The following is a 16788-nucleotide window of genomic DNA, read 5'->3' on the forward strand; positions in this document are numbered from 1 at the left end:
CATAGGTTTTATAACATTATTTAAATACTAGTATTTATACTGAGATATGTTTAAATAATGTAATTGCACGTCTATATTGAGTGCAGTACCTGATATCCCTGCATTCAGGCAGAAATAATGACTTGCACAGCAGTCATTATTAGTCTGTTGTTAATGTTTATGATCACATGACCCAAAATTTCCCCTGGGAGGGGGCGTGCACGGTGTTAAACACAAAATAAAAAGTGAAAAAAGCATACAGATAGCTGAATGTGATCAAGGGCTCTTGAAGCCCAAAACGCGTCGTTGCTGGCTGTGGTGTAAGAACAAAATAAATGTATACCTTGCCTGAAATGCTGTGGTCGGTCTGAGTTCCTGCTTCGCCGCAAGTGGTTGGAATTGCTGTGACATATATATATATATATATATATATATATATATATATATATATATATATATATATATATATATATATATCAAGCTCACTGGGGTAACCACAAATTGAGAGGCACGCAAGCACAAACCAGCCTTTCCCCATTAAAAGCTTTATTCGGGACACGCAGCTTTGCATCTTAGTCCGCGCTGCCACAGCATTCCGCCTGACGCGTTTCGTGATGAAATCACTTCCTCAGAGGCTCACGGAGCAGTACTGGCCACACCCATTTAATCCCTTGTACGCCTATTTCCGCATTTCTGGGAGATGTAGTCCACCTTTACAGTCCTGAATTGTTGCTCCTGCCGTGGCACAATCGAAAGCCCTGGATGGGCACCAGGATGTTCTGCCTGGTTTGCCGTTCCAGTGATTGGGGCGGACAGGACTTTGTCTGATTGATATATATATCTCTGCAGTAATGATGAGGATTTTAAGAACTGTCAAGAGGAAATGCGGGTTAGACTCAGCAAGAGGGGATATAGTGATAAAATTATTAATGACGCTATTAGAAAAGCTGAGGAGCGCCCAAGATCTGGTCTGTTTAAGAAAGAAACTGATAAAGTAACAGCTAAGAATGAAAACACAGATAGCCCCAGATTGATCACCACGTATTCCAGACAGGAACAGAAAATTAGAACTATTGTACAGAAGCATTGGCCCATCGTCCTAACAGACACTGTTTTACAAGAACGCCTATCTCCTTCCCGTATCGTAACTTTTAGAAAAGGTAGGTCAATGGGCAATGATCTAGATAAGAACTCCCCAGAAACAAGAAAGGCTACGTTATGGCTACAGCCAACCAGGGGGTTCAAAAGATGCACATCATGCCGTGCGTGCACATTTGGGTGTAATAAAACATCATATACAACTCCATTTGATGCATCTCCAGTGGCTATTAAGGGCAGTTATGACTGCAAAACAGAATTTGCTGTATATGTCCTGACGTGTACCTGTGGCCTGAATTATGTGGGAAGTACAAGGCTACAGGTACACGTCAGAATATTGCAACATCTGAGAGCAATCCTCCACCATGATACAGCTTACCCCGTGGCATGACATTTTTACAAATGTCATAATAAGGATATAAATTGCCTGTCTTATTTTGTTATTGGAGCAATACCAGCTTGCTAAAGAGGGGGAAACAGAGACAAACAATTAAGACAACTGGAAACCAAGTTTATCCTTGAACTTGATAGCAAATGGCCAGGAGGTTTAAACAATGCGGAGGATATGCACACATATTTATAAATGAAGCAGATTTCTTTCTCTGTATACATATGCAATGACAGGAAAAAGATGTGCAGCTATGAGTTGGAGTCACATAGGCCGCTGAGATACTGATGTGCTGAACAGAAACCATTTACCCTTTTCTTCGCACCAGAATCGAGTAGTCTCCCACTGAATTTTAACAAACAATGATGAGATTACATAGTTTTTAAGCAATTTTAAAAATCTTTTATATATTTTTAGTAGTGGTGTTTTATCCGGCTGGAGTAAAAACTATACACTGTTGAGATTGTATGAAATGAATTTTGCTTTTTAAGATATAAATTTGTATATCATGTTTGTTAATGTACATATTTATGAAAATGCACTTTATATTTATTGTTGGCTTATCTTTGCACATATTCTGTAGCACTTTATCTATGGTATTTGCACTAGATATTGGAAGAAGGCTCTGGAGCACTTTTTGCATATTTACACAAATAAGATAAGTTTGGGACCAATAAGTTGATCAACATGACATGTAAAGATTAGAAATAATAAGATACAATAGACATCCAATTATACAGTGGGCAAACAGAGATGAGATCAAAACATCCTGGATTTATCCAGCTATAAAATGTTTTTAGGTCTCGCCTGTCGATGCGCATGCGCATCGAGCAAGCGAGAGTATTGGGACTTATCCACTCTTTATCCACACTGCAAGGAATCGTGGCGATTCCTTGCAGTGCCCGTGACTTTTAAGCTCAATGCGCATGCGCATTGAGCTTAAAAGCGCGTGCACGTCCGTCTTTGTTTACCCGCTCCGCCCCCTCCCCGCCCTCTCGCATTTCCCCTGCCGCATCAAAGGCTTTCACGGCCGGCCGGCCATGCTTTCAGTTTCACGACCGGCCGGCCGTGTCAATTACATTCCAAAGCCCGCTCTCCCTGCTCCGCCCCCTGCTCCGGCCGAGACGCATTTCTCCTCCCCCCTCCCCTCTCTTCCTTTTTTTTTTTCGTTATGCTTTCTGGCAACAACACACAGTCGAGTAACGCAGGCAGAGAGAGGGACATCCGGGGCTCTGCTCACCACGGAGGTACGTTCAGCATGTTTAACTCGTGTTGTGATGCAGCCTTGAATTTGGCTGAGGACTTGTAGACAGTCTCCTTGCTCATGGTTTGGCTCTTAAACTGTGAATATCGGGTCTGTCCTCCGGAACAGAATGTTTTCCGGAACCTGTAATATCTTCTTTTCATTGGATCTGACATACGAGCAAGTGTTTGCACAGCTTGAGCAGAAATTGTGGTAGGAAATTAAATCTCCGTAATGCCAAGTCATTTGTAACGTGTCGTGTGCCTCCGACGGCCCCTTCCAAGCACTAACAGTGGATCTAAAAGCATCCTGTGTCTGCTGCATTAGCGCAGTTCACAACATTGGACTCCATGCTTGTCTTTTCTTTGACTCACACTTTTTTTTTTGTTGTCTTGGCCAGTGCATGTCTTAACTCTTTCCACCAATGCGTTGCCTTTCCTGCGATACAATGCTTCCCCCTCACCCCACCCTTTATCCTTTGTCTCATTAACTTCAAATCATCGTTCGTACCGGCAACCTGAAACCAGTCCCCTTCTGAAGAATCCCCTGCCACCATCTCTCTCTCTCTCTCTCTCTCTCTCTCTCTCTCTCTCTCTCTCTCTTTCTCTCTCTCTCCCAAAAAAACCATCCCCCTCTAGAATGCTTCTCGGCACTATATCGTGGATAAGATGACAGATACAGTTTAAAGCTTGGGCAAGTTGGGCAACTGCCCCGTCCCCCCACCATGCAAGCTCATCCGCCCTACCCGCCCTGGGAAAAGTGAACTTACTCTCAATGTCGCCTCTATTTCTGCATCTAAACCTCTCTGCTTTCCTCTGCGTACCTCTGACCCAGGCTCCTTTTACATTTCTTAAGGATATCTTGGCGCCTCACTCAAGGCATATTTCAGCTGTTTTTTCAGCGACCACAGTTTCGGAAACTTTATTTGGAACCATACAGGCTTGAATTCGCACAAAAAGGATAATAAAAGTACAAGTTGCACCGCGCAGGGATCTCAAAAGTATGTCTTGCCCAGGGTCCAAAATTCCTTAAGATGCCACCAGGGAGTTTACAAGACTGACCATTCCAACTCCAAGCTAGAGGCATTTTGTGTAAGGAGCTGCGGCTGGCTGGAGACTGCGGGCTTTGCAAAGAGTTAACAGTGTGTATGTTTGCTGAGGTGGGCGTTCAACTCTCTGGTGTCCACAGATGTGACTCCGGGTCCGTGGGAGTAACTATGTGGTGCTTCCAGCGCAGATGTGTCAGGGTAGAAGCACCGCAGCGCTCTTTCTCGTCCCCAAACCCACCTCTCTTTCTTCCACGCCCCCTCACCCTCCTTTGCTCTTTTCTTTCTTCCTCCCTTTGTGCCTTTTCTCTTTCTCTCTTCTATCTTCACTCATTGTTTGTCATCTCACTCCTTTCACCCAATGCACTCCTTTAGATACTCACCTTCCCACTTCCTCTGTCTTCGCGTCTATAACTCTTTCCCCTCTCCTGTCCAACCGCTCTCCATCCCTCCCCCACTAATACAACAGGTTAAAAGTTCGATTGTTTATGATAAGAAAATAACTCGACTTCCTTGCACACATAAACAGTCACTATAGACTAAGTTCACACTCTCTTAGTTCACAGTCTCTTAATTTGAAATTGAGAGCCTTTGCAGCGCTTTGAAACCTGCTAACTATAAAAGTCGGCACTAGATACAGAAATAAACATGGCGAGGACGGACAGCATCCCAAGCTGTGGGCGAGCCTGCACCTCGCTTACCTGAGGCTTGCAGCAACCAGGAAGGGGAACTGGCGGCGACGAGGCTGCTCTGACTTCTTAAGAAGTGGGTGGGTCACGTGACCGCACTGAGGCAACACTTTTTGGCTAAAGGGAAGCCGTGGTTGCTTCACTTTGGGGTGTCCTTAGGGTACAGCCCCCCAATGTTGCAACCGAGAGTTATACGCTTTAGTGAGTGTTCATTGGTTTATGAGGGCTTGAAGATGAGGCTGCCGATAGCTCTTGAAATGTGGCCAAAATATTACAAATGCATGACTAATGCTCTTCTCCAAGGATGCTTTTAGGCGCTACAATCTGCTTAGGGTGCGTTGTCATGTAGAGGCCAGGCAGAGGAGGTACTAGGTAAATGAGGTAGATTTCTCAATCACTTTATGATTTGCGACCATCAGACACCCATTCTATTGGCCTAAAATGCTTTTGGGGTGACCATGCAGTATTTATCGAACATATGTGCTTCCTGGACACCCTCAACCCCTCACCCTCACTCACCCTCAACCCCTCACCCTCACTCACCCTCACCCACCCTCAACCCCTCACCCTCACTCACCCTCAACCCCTCACCATCACTCACCCTCAACCCCTCACCCTCACTCACCCTCACTCACACTCACCCACCCTCACCCTCACCCTCACTCACCCACCCTCAACACCTCATCCTCACTCACCCTCACCCTCACTCACCCTCAACCCCTCACCCTCACTCACCCTCACCCACCCTCACCCTCACCCTCACCCTCACTCACCCTCAACCCCTCACCCTCACTCACCCTCAACCCCTCACCCTCACTCACCCTCAACCCCTCACCCTCACTCACCCTCACCAACCCTCACCCTCACTCACCCTCAACCCCTCACCCTCACTCACCCTCACCCTCACTCACCCTCACCCACCCTCACACCCTCAACCCCTCACCCTCACTCACTCACCCTCACTCACCCTCACTCACCCTCACTCACCCTCACTCACCCTCACTCACCCTCAACCCCTCACCCTCACTCACCCTCACTCACCCTCAACCCCTCCCTCACCCTCACCCTCACTCACCCTCACCCTCACTCACCCTCACTCAGCGCAACCACAGCATCTTCACTAAATATATTTAATAAACTTTAAGCTATTGGCAATATAAAATAAAATCCATTTTATTTACGTATTAATTATTAATTGTTTTTTTAAGCCATTGATTTTTTTTATATCAATACATATAAGTCACATATAAGTCCCGTTAATACAAAACATGTTGCTTTACAAATGCTAGAGGTGTCACATTTACAAAAATTATAACTATTGGCTTTGTAAAGAAGAAAGCTATTAATTTAGCTATTTAGAAAAAACAACACATAAATAAAAAACAAAAAAATAAATAACACCTATAGCTCAAACTTTACTACTGCGAGACCTATTGCATTTCCAATGCTTGTTTAACATAGGTTTTATAACATTATTTAAATACTAGTATTTATACTGAGATATGTTTAAATAATGTAATTGCACGTCTATATATCGAAATCCAGGGCTTTCGATTGTGCCACGGCAGGAGCAACGATTCAGGACTGTAAAGGTGGACTACATCTCCCAGAAATGCGGAAATAGGCGTATAAGGGATTAAATGGGTGTGGCCAGTACCGCTCCGTGAGCCTCTGAGGAAGTGATTTCATCACGAAACGCGTCAGGCGGAATGCTGTGGCAGCGCGGACTAAGATGCAAAGCTGCGTGTCCCGAATAAAGCTTTTAATGGGGAAAAGCTGGTTTGTGCTTGCGTGCCTCTCAATTTGTGGTTACCCCAGTGAGCTTGATATATATATATATATATATATATATAAATAAATATATATATATATATCATATACACAGTCACTGGATGATGTCATCAGTGATGTCATTTGAGATGTCATCAGTGATGTCACTGACCATGTCATGAATGATGTACTGTGTGACATCATCAGCAGTGTATTGCGGGGGCACGACTTATAGTTAGCTGAACTAACTATAACGGGGGAATTTTTATGGTTTTGTTTGAGTGAAATGTCCAACTAACTATAACGTCCCTGAAACCTATGGTTTTTTCAGTGAATTACTAAGGTTTTTAAATGCTAATTTCTAGCTATAACTTGCCTGAAACCTATGGTTTTTTCAGTGAATTTCAATGGTTTTTTAAATGCTAATTTCTAACTATGCCTAAAAAGTTAGGACATGTGAAGAAAGAGGAAGAAAAGCGCAGCAAGAAGCAAGACAAATGCATAAAGAGCCAACAGAAGTCCAGAAAGACGAGGAAAAGTGCAGGAAGAAGCAAGAGATGTGCAGAAAGAACCAACAGAGGAGCAGAAAGTCCTCCTGTGCCCCCAACTTTTTAGTGACGGGTTCTGGTGGTAACTGACTTTGACTAACCAGGACCTGGAGCCAGTGCTATGCTAAAAGACACTTAGAATACACTGAAAACACCTACATACACTAGGGGACCCCTGTAATTAGCATGACCTCCAGTGTATTGAATTATGCCCTAGTGTCACCTCCTGATTGAATTATTCTCCAGTGTATTTGCCATGAGTTAGTGCCTGGGTCATTGCATGAGTACATGGGTAGTGACTGGATGATTAGAGTACTGCAAGGTCAGTGCATGGGGATTTTATAACTGCTTGGGTTTTGACTGAGTGATTGGATAAGTACATGATGCTGGATAGCTGATTTGAGGAGTGCATAGGTAGTGACAGAGGGATTTCTGGAGTGCATGGGTACAACCTGGGTAATTGGAGGAGTGAATCAGTACTGTGTGGGTGGTTATATGTCTGCATGGGTAGTGCACAGGGGATTGTAGTAGTGCATGTGTTAGTGCCTGGGTCACTCCATGGGTACTGACTAGAAGATTAGAGTACTGCAAGGAGAGTGCATGGTGAATTTATAGGTGCCTGGGTTTTGGTGCAGTGATTGGATAAATAAATGGTGCTCGCTGGGTGATTAGAGGAGTGCATGGGTAGTGACAGAGCAATGGCTGGACTACATGGGTACTGCTCAGGGTATTGTAGCAGTGCATGAGTTAGTGTATGGGCCATTGCATGAGTGCAAGGGCAGTGACTAGATGATTAGAGTACTGCAAGGAGAGTGCATGGTGAATTTATAAGTGCTTGGGTTTTGGTTGAGTGATTGCATAAGTACACACATATCACATCAGGCCCACCCCCTCCCTTCACCACTGTGCAAACGCGCCCTGTGGCGCATTTCAAGTTAGGGGATTAAGTCCCCTTGAATCCTAAGGGTCCCTGGGGGCCAACTAGCCCACCGGGTACCTCCAGTAGGCGCCAGGGTGCTGCATTGCAGAGAGTTGTTCAGAGCCACGCTCCTTTTTACATCTCTCTGCAACGCAGCTCTTTGGAGCTTACTGGCGGTACCTGGCGGGCTAGTTGGCCCCCAAGGAACCTCAGTACTGAAGGGGACTTAATCCCCCAATTTGCAATGTGCCAGGGGGTGCATTTGCACACTTGGTATGTCAGGCACCGCCCCCTCCCTGCACCTCTGTGCAAATGCGCCACCTGGCACGTTGTAAATTGGAGGATTAATTCTCTTTGAGTTCTGAGGGTCCCTGGGGGCCAACTAGCCCACCAGGTACCTCCAATAAGCACCACAGAGCAGCTTATTTATCTTATGCAACTAATGACCATTGACAAAGCCAATACTCCATACTTGTTGTAGGTATGATGTTACTAGTGGTATCACATATCTGGATGCAATGACAGAAACAGCAAAATACAAGTCAGGCAGCACACAATGCTAAACACAGATTTTTAGTGTAAGTGTTTCAAAGCCACGCCCCTAATTACACTGGCCACGCCCCTTTGAGAGATCCCACCCAATTTTTTCATCCCACTTAAAGCCCTGTATATACCTCCCTGGGTTCCGAGGCTCACAATGAGCGGCGGTCTGAGTTGATTTCGGGCAGCTGAACAACAACGAATGATCCTCTGAATCACAAGGAACACTCAGACACTTCTTGTATGCAGTAATCCGAATCTTTCCACCTATTAAGAACTCCTAGATTGAACACATGGACCAATCCATAGCATGCGAATCTCTAAAAGATTCAGTGCTGGGAAATAGGGGAGCTCTGGCGACCAATTGCGCGATCCTCCTCTTAGTTAGGGCACCTCAGCAGCAGAGAGCATCTGCTGTGAAGCTGTAAATGGACTAGTGCTTCTATAATTATTATGCTGTAGAAGAGTGCAGAAAAAAAGTAGGCGTGGGCACAATTTTCTGTTATGCACGTAAAGTCACACAAAAGCCATGTATTTTACATTCTGGAACTTGGTGAAATATTTTGCCATTTCGTTAGGGTGACCAGAATTTTAAAGCAAAAAATGGGGACATTTCACAAAAATAGAAGAAGGACTATAATTTTACATCAACCTAGCGCACAGAATGACAGTGCTCCTCAGTAGAGAATTACAGAACAGGCAGTAAGAGCATACATAAGATGCAATTTGTTAACCCAGTAGCTTGCCTATGAATTAAATTGTTTTCTTGGAACAACTGCTAACTATTCCTGCTTTGTAAAACATAAAAAAACACCTACCCGGTTTTTAGTCGACCCTCTCCAAAAACCGGGACATGAGCTAAATTTCTCGAAATCTGCCCAGACAGCTGGTGAAAAACGGAGACCGTCCTGGCAAATCCGGGACGCCTGGTCACCCTACATTTCGTGGGTGTGAAATTCCCCGTACTTTCCTCCCTCGGGACTCTGCCTCAAGCAGAGAGAGACTTGCTGGAAAAATAAAGCAGTAGCCAAGAGCCAGTGTCCTGCCGGTGTCTCAAATTACTTTTGTTTAAAAGGCATGATCTGACGTTAATGTGAGGACACTGCACCAGAAATACACATTTTCAAATTATTATCATGACAATGAAGTGTATTTGACAAAAATATATATGAAATATATATATTTTTGTGAAATACACTTCCTTTATAATGGTTTTTTAAAACCCATTATAAATTAATAATCTCAGACGCCTGGTCAGTCAGGGTTTTACACAAAGGCAAACTATATGCAATGAAAATACGATTAAGTCAGTGTGTAAGAGACACTCGTCTTACCTTCCCAGGTTCATCGAGGAACATAAAAGAGCGATATTTGGCAGGGGGAGGAGCCAGCAGGAGGTCTGTGAATACAGCTGTGCCCAGCTCCACCCGCTGATTGGCTGGAGGAGTCAAGCTGTCATCTGAATAATCAGACACTGATCTCTTGGGGACGTCTATATGTAAAAAAAAAAAAAAAGAGTAGAATTAATACACAAGGTTGAAAAGCAAATCTGTGAAATGGTATATGCTTTATTTTGCAGACCTTCAATTCACAGTAAATAGGTTGTGACCCTGCCACCACAGTACAAAGATCCAACATAGCAGTGGGTCAGAGTCTTGATATGAACGTCCTGTTTTTCGATTTACAGCTTAACATTGGGGTAACATTGGCGTACAGTGCTTTATAACAACAAAGGGGCATATTTACAAGCCCCTATCGCCACCACAACGTCACTGTCAGTGACGTTGTGATGGCGATAGGGACCTCAACTTATTTACAAGGCACTCTTAAGCCACTTAGCGTGGCTTAATGCTGTCATGTAAATAAGGCACCCTTTCACGCTGTACTTAGTGTGAAAGGGGAGGGCAATGGGTGTTGCGGTGGGTGTTTCACCACAACACCCATTTATTTTGATGCTGTCCCCTATTTCCAAGGGTAACGTAAATAGGCGGCAGTGCCAAAATTAAGACGAGGGAAAACCTGATCTTAAACAGGCAAAAAGGAGGAGAAATTCTGTTCAGCAACTTCTCACAGAAGTTACAAAACGGCATTTAAAGATTGTTTATATGCAGGAAGGGGGTGCTTCCTGCCCATAAACAATCTTCCCCTCAACACAGGCACCCTTGCACTATGGTGCAAGGGTGCCTGCGTTGGTGCTAGACAGCTAAACCATTCGCCAGTGCAGGGGGAATTGCAGGGCTGCACAATATTCTTGTAAATATGGTGCAGCCCTGCGTTTTTAAAGTGATGGAGCGTGTCTTTAGCCTGCTTGGCTTCACAACACGCTTTGCCACTTTCTTCTAAACAGGACCCAAAGTGTCAAGTTGGGGTCCCTGCGTTAGTACTCAGGCCGCCAATGTCCACAGTCATCAACTTGTGAACTAGTCCTTTTACCATGATACATAACTTCAGCAGACTTTGGGTTGGACGATCTGCAACACATTTATAAAATCCAATTATGTCACTAAGCCTGAATTTGACAACGTATCCATAACAGCCTTTTTATAGATTACCTCTTTCGACTTTGAAGGTCAAAGCCTGCACATTTTCACATTTCTCTTCAGGAGCATAGTTTGGTTAGTAAGATTGGGGGGGCATCAGATTTTCCGACCAACAGGCTGGCACATAATGTTATAATACATTATATGACAAGCAGGGCACATGAGTGGGGCTTAAGAGGTAGTGGAAAGGGAGATGAATACAGATGAATAGGAATACTAAATGAGAAAAACAATGTTTTGTTAAATAAACATGCTTTAGGGCTTTCAAAACAGAGATGAGTAAGTGTGTGCGTTTTTGTCATTGTATCTATGCAACAATCCCAGGTGAAATCCAGCAGAGACCTCACCATACACGATTGAAAAACCTGTACCCAACTATTCATCAGAAAATACATTTATATGGGGGGGGGGGGGCGTAACACCGCGCGCACACCCCCTGAAGCTACGCCCCTGGTTCTATTTTTGTATCCAGGAAGTGCCTTAACAGTCAGAGTTTCAACTTATGCAGGTCATATTTCACATCCTGAAAAGGAGGCTACCTAAGCTTTTATGTCCCCATCTGCCTGTTTCTCCCCATTTTTACCTTTAGGAAACACCGTTTGCTTTGCTTCTGCCCAAACTCCGACACAAGGGTCCTGTCAGATGTTGGGTTATGTGGTGACTGCTGATCATGGCGAGCTATGGAGGGCATAAACGGATAGCTTTCAGCCAGGGGCGTAACACAGGCCCCCGCAGCCCACGCGGTGCGGGGGGGGGGGGGCAGGGCCGGACTGGCTACCGGGCAGTTTTGTGTGCTGCCGAGCAGGGGGATGATTTATCCGTGGTGTGGGCTTATTTCGTTGAGGGGGACCAGCATGCGCTTTAAAATAAAAAAAGAAAAACGAATTTCGTTTTGCACACACAGGTCCCCATCAACGAAATCATCCCCCTGCTCGGCAGCACACACAACTGCCCGGTAGCCAGTCCGGCCCTGGGGGGGGGCGAAGCTCCAGGGGTCCCCCTTGGCACTGCACTCTGTCCGGAGAGCTCCAAAAGGAGCCCGGAGGGGGCCCCTCCACATACCTTGCAAGGAGGCCCCCTCAATTTTCGTTACGCCAGTGCTTTCAGCATTAATCACGCCTAAGTGCAGATACAAGTTTGACACAACCCGATCAAGCACTCCTCTTATTGTCAATCATGACACCCAATGACTCCCACACAGGCCACATTACAATCCCATGCTCTGCTAGCTATGCACAGCTCACGGGGTAGCCTCCTACCCGACCATTCAGAAAGTGTTTTGGGGTTATGAAGAGCTGTACAAATGCTGGAATACAATACCCCACTTACATCACCAAAGACCATTCCTGCACACTTTGGAACAAGGACACCTAGACTATTGTCCAGAATGTATATATATATATGAACTGTACACTTCGCACCTTTCCACATTTGAAGATGTCTGGGCTGCCCAAGTTCCAAAGTACTTCTGTGAACCAGCACACTAGGATTGGCTGTGCCCTACCCTCTTCGAAAGTTGCTGTCAGCCTGAGACCATGGATCATGTAAGCAATAGATCCCATTGATTCTCTAGTGATGCTTCAGGACTTCTCTTTTTGAAAATATTTGTATTGGTTCAAAGCATAACAATACAATGTGCTTGACGTGTAGGTGTGCAAGCAGAATGAACGGTGATGTATAATCATTGTGAAAGAAGCAATAAAAGTGTCTCTCTGATACAGATCAATCTATCAGGGTGATAGGATGTGATCCCTCGCTTTCAGATTTAGCAGGCTTGTTCTCTTAATGGATATGCCCTTCAGCTCCAAAGGGGTTAACTTAAAGGAACCTCAACCCAAAAAGCCAAACTCTACCTCTTTCAAATAGCCTAGGTTTGAGGAAAGCAGACACTGTTTGCAAGGAGCTGTCCACCTAATAGATGGCCCAGCCACCAGAATCTGGTTACCCACCTCTTCATTCCATTCTGTCCCTCAAAGAAGGGCCAACACAGGTTTTCTCTTAAATGGTGAGTCTTCAACTGAGCCTTAAAACTACAAGTTTTCCTCTGAAAGGTCTCTGGCGAGGGAATCTTTAATCTTTACTTCAACCAGGCGCTTTGAAAAGCATAGCCCTGAATGCCACAGAAGTCAATAATAATCGTGATCTAAGTTGGCTGGCTAGCTGGCCGGCTAGCCTGCAGGCCCGACAGAAGATGGGAGGCACGTGGGGCATAATGGCCTGTTTGTGTATTAATGAAGAGGCAGCTGAACATGGCTATACCACAAGATGGCGCCAGATGCTAGAGCAGCATGTTTTTTGTTTGTTTTTTTTTCGCTTGAGGGCTCTTCTTTTCTGTGTCCAAAACAAGTTACCCTGGGTCTGCAACAAATTCTCACAGGCCTGCCTGCTAGCCTAGGAAACACCTCAAAAGAAGGTGCTTTCCCGAGGGACCTAATGGTAAGGTGAAAAAGCACCACGATGAAAATATTAAAAAATGTCTCCTGCAGGAAAGTTTTCAAATGGTTAAGAGAGCTGTCAAAAGGCAAGGTCCTTGTGGAGAGAGCTTGGTAGCTACAGTTCGGATAAACAGGAATGTGGGAGGGTGAACACTAAAGTGAGTGTGAAAAAAGTATACATCGCGGTCTTCATTCGTATAGCATGGTAGTCCAGACAGAGGCCCGTATGTAGGACTGCACGCACAGGGGCGTAGCTTCAAAAAGGGGGGGCGGGGGGGATGGAGGGTGTTACAAAGGGCACGTGTCCTAAAAAAAGAAGTGAGGGGACTAACCTAGTTAATTAGTATGCAAGTGACATCACAGCACGTGACATCACAGGAACTGGCATCACAAGAAGTGACATCAGATCTTAAGCCTTCACAGAAATGTTTAGCAGGTCTATCATGAGTACATTTGAGCACATTTCGAGTATACTTGCAAACCCTCCTGATTTAGGGAGAAGACACACACTTTTGTACGCTACACATAAAACAATGTTCCCTATTGTCAGCGTTAAGCTTTCTCTAACCACAGTGCTTTCAAAGAAATAGTGATATTTAAATTATTACAACGCCTCCTCAGGGGTAGTAAATGCTATATAAATGCTATTTATTTTGTGCAAATACTGGGACAGATAACACATCTGATTTTTTAAAGTGCACGTGTATCTCTACAGGGACTAAACAAAGTGAAAAGCTGCCTCTTAAGTATGGGTGAAGTGCTAACAAGGTGTGAGGGATGTATGACGTTACAACGCATACTTTTACAACGCCTACCTTTACATCGCAAGTTTTACAACGCATACCATTACAACGCGTAATGCTTTTGGGCGCTGGATAGTGAATAGTTTAATTTACTATTCCAACTCCAGTCCCCGTGGATAGTAGGGAAGGTGTTGGATAGTACATTAAACCTATTCCCTATCCTAGAGCGCCCCCCAGCGCTATGCGTTGTAATGGTTTGCGTTGTAAAAGTTGCGTTGTAATGGTAGTTCGTTGTAAAAGTTTCGTTGTAAAGGCTGTGTGAGCCTTTGTTTCCCCTCTGCTGCATTCGCATCTGGTGTGAGTCTTGGGACTGCTGCCAGCCAGGAGACTCTAACAAAAGGAGGCCTGATGACCCCTGAGATTCGGCCTTTGTTATGGGCCCAGCAGGAGTCAGAAATAAGAGAGCCCCCTCACCCCCCCAGTGCATATTGTAGTGATCGAAAGCAGATAACAACGTGCAGGCGCTGCTGAAAGTGTCCCAGTGTTTGGAAATTACACCAGCACAGTTTTAGCATCTTTTTCCGTGTGGCCCAACATCTTAGCAGGGTGGGCAGCATCCACCCTGTGAAAAAAGTGGGGGGGATGCCGTTGACCCGCGTGTACCCCCGCCCTGGAGTTACACCCTCCCAATAAACATATTTTGTGGTTAATAGCCAGGTATAGCTGCTTTCAGTCGCATGTGGTGAGGTGTCTGTCAGAATTCGCTGGGATTTTTTTGCATACACACAGACAAAATCGCACTCACACGTCTTCAAAGATATTGGTTATTTAACCAAATAGTGTTTTCTCTCACTTAGTGTCCCTATCAATCTGTGTTGCTCTCCCTTTCCACTGCCCCATAATCCCCCTCATGCACTCCACTTGTCATGTAATGCTGAGTTATCTCAGTTCTGAGGAGGAGAATTTAGAATGTTATCTGACAAATCCTGCACTCGGCACTATTTGTATTTAAGGGTGAGTGTTCCCTCTAACTGTAAAGTGCTACTCGGATTGAGGGTCTCAGCATCGCACGGAGTAGCTCTGGGAAAATTGCTCTGCTCGTCTTTTACTGCACTTCAAGCAGCACCAGAGCCCCAGGATAAAGGGCATCTTGCAATCTAATTGCCCCCCCACCCGTTCCAGCAACAAGGCCATTTTATTGCAATACAGCACCCTCTTCTGGTGGTGCCACGAGTCTGCTGCCTTCCATTGCCTGAATGCAGCACTAGTGTGGGGACTCTAAGCGTACTGGTATAGCCAGACTGGTAATTTATCACAACACGCATTTCCACGGGGGCTGGAGCCATTGAAGACTGGCTTTTGTAGGCCAATGGCTGCCTCTGGTGCCTCTGTCTTTAGAGAGTAAGAAAAAAGAGAAAGAAGGAATAGAGAGAGGAGAGCGAGTAGAGAGATGAAAGAATGTGAATAAAAGGAAAGGGAGTGGGAGGAGAAAGACAGTTTATGGATGGAAAGAGATAAGAAGTGGAAGGGAGCAAAGCTGGTTTGAACATTTTTGCGAGGATTGTTTTTGGTTCCCAGTACGGCCCCTGTGGGCAAAGAAACTGTGCCTTTGGCTGCAAAAAGACCTGAAAACAGTAGGTTGACACTCAAGAATCACCGTGGACATTAAAGCCTTTAGCCTATTGCAGACAGTGGTGAAGCAGTAATCTTTGGCAAGAACGCCTCACCATGGAACTCAAGCTGGTGGGTAGTTGAACTCAGATCCACATCCAGCACCCGTGCCAGGAACCTCAGAATCATCATCAACAGCAAACTGGACATAACCGCACAAGTCAATGCTGTCACTGCAGCCTGCTTCTTCACCCTGACAATTCTAAAGAAGATCCTCAAGAGGCTCCCAAGCACCATCAGAAAAACTATGACTGACGGCCTTGTCACCAACAAGTTAGACTACGTGAACACCCTCAGCGCAGGTGTGACCAAAAAACTCACCAGAAGATTCAAACTTTACATAACTAGGCAGTCAGGCTTATTCTCAACCTCCCGCGCAGAACTCTCAACACACCATGCCTCAGGGATTTCCACTGGCTTCTGATACACAAACACACTTAGTTCACACTTCTCACACACACATTCAGAGCACTACACAACGTAGGCCCCACCTACCTGTACAGTCGCATCTCTTTCAACCATCCACCCAGACATCCCGCTCTGCAGTTCTACTCACACACATCCCATGCATAGACAGAACAAGAACAGGATGGGCACTCTCTTACATCCCTTCTAAAGCATGGAACAACTTCCCACTGCACATCAGAGCCCCCCATCTCTTCTTGAATTCCACAAGATGAAGATCTGGCTTTTCAATAAACCCTTTCCTAGGCAGGGCTAGGCACACACATCTGCTCAGCGTCAGGATAACCTCCCAGTGCTAGTGAGCTCTACAAATACACATAACATAACACCCTAGGAAGGCCAGCAGATTATTTCCGGCATGGTGCCTCATGGGCTTGCCTTAGGAAAGATACATACCAGAAACAGGGCTGGGTAGTAAATCCCAGGCTCACGTGAATCAAACAGACCAGAGGCCTTTGTTAGGCGTGCGGGCAGGCAGCTACAAACATGGAGAAAACCCATGTCTGAAGCAGAAAACCCTCTGGATTAAAACAATCTGAAAAAGAAGCCTACTGCAAAGTAACATTAAAAAGCTGGATTCTGTCTTCACTGAAATGTATTCGCAACATGTGGCTCACGCTCCAGCAGGTGTTCCTCCCAGTTTTCAGTGGCAGGCCTTTTTTGGGTCACTGTCTGCCTTAATAAAGTGTTAGATGCGGAACAGATGCTGTCGGTG

General features: G+C 45.3%; 1 protein-coding gene across 1 annotated transcript in view; it reads right to left on the minus strand.

Annotated features, from left to right (window-relative positions):
• MORN1 (MORN repeat containing 1) overlaps window positions 1-16788 on the minus strand; it is a 1183152-nt gene that overhangs the window by 450951 nt on the left and 715413 nt on the right. The window contains exon 11 of the mRNA XM_078640924.1: window positions 9554-9711. Coding sequence (XP_078497050.1) covers window positions 9554-9711 — 158 coding nt within the window. The remainder of the gene's footprint in view (window positions 1-9553; window positions 9712-16788) is intronic.

This window comes from Lissotriton helveticus, chromosome 5_1, assembly GCF_964261635.1.
Source record: "Lissotriton helveticus chromosome 5_1, aLisHel1.1, whole genome shotgun sequence".
NCBI lineage: Eukaryota > Metazoa > Chordata > Amphibia > Caudata > Salamandridae > Lissotriton > Lissotriton helveticus.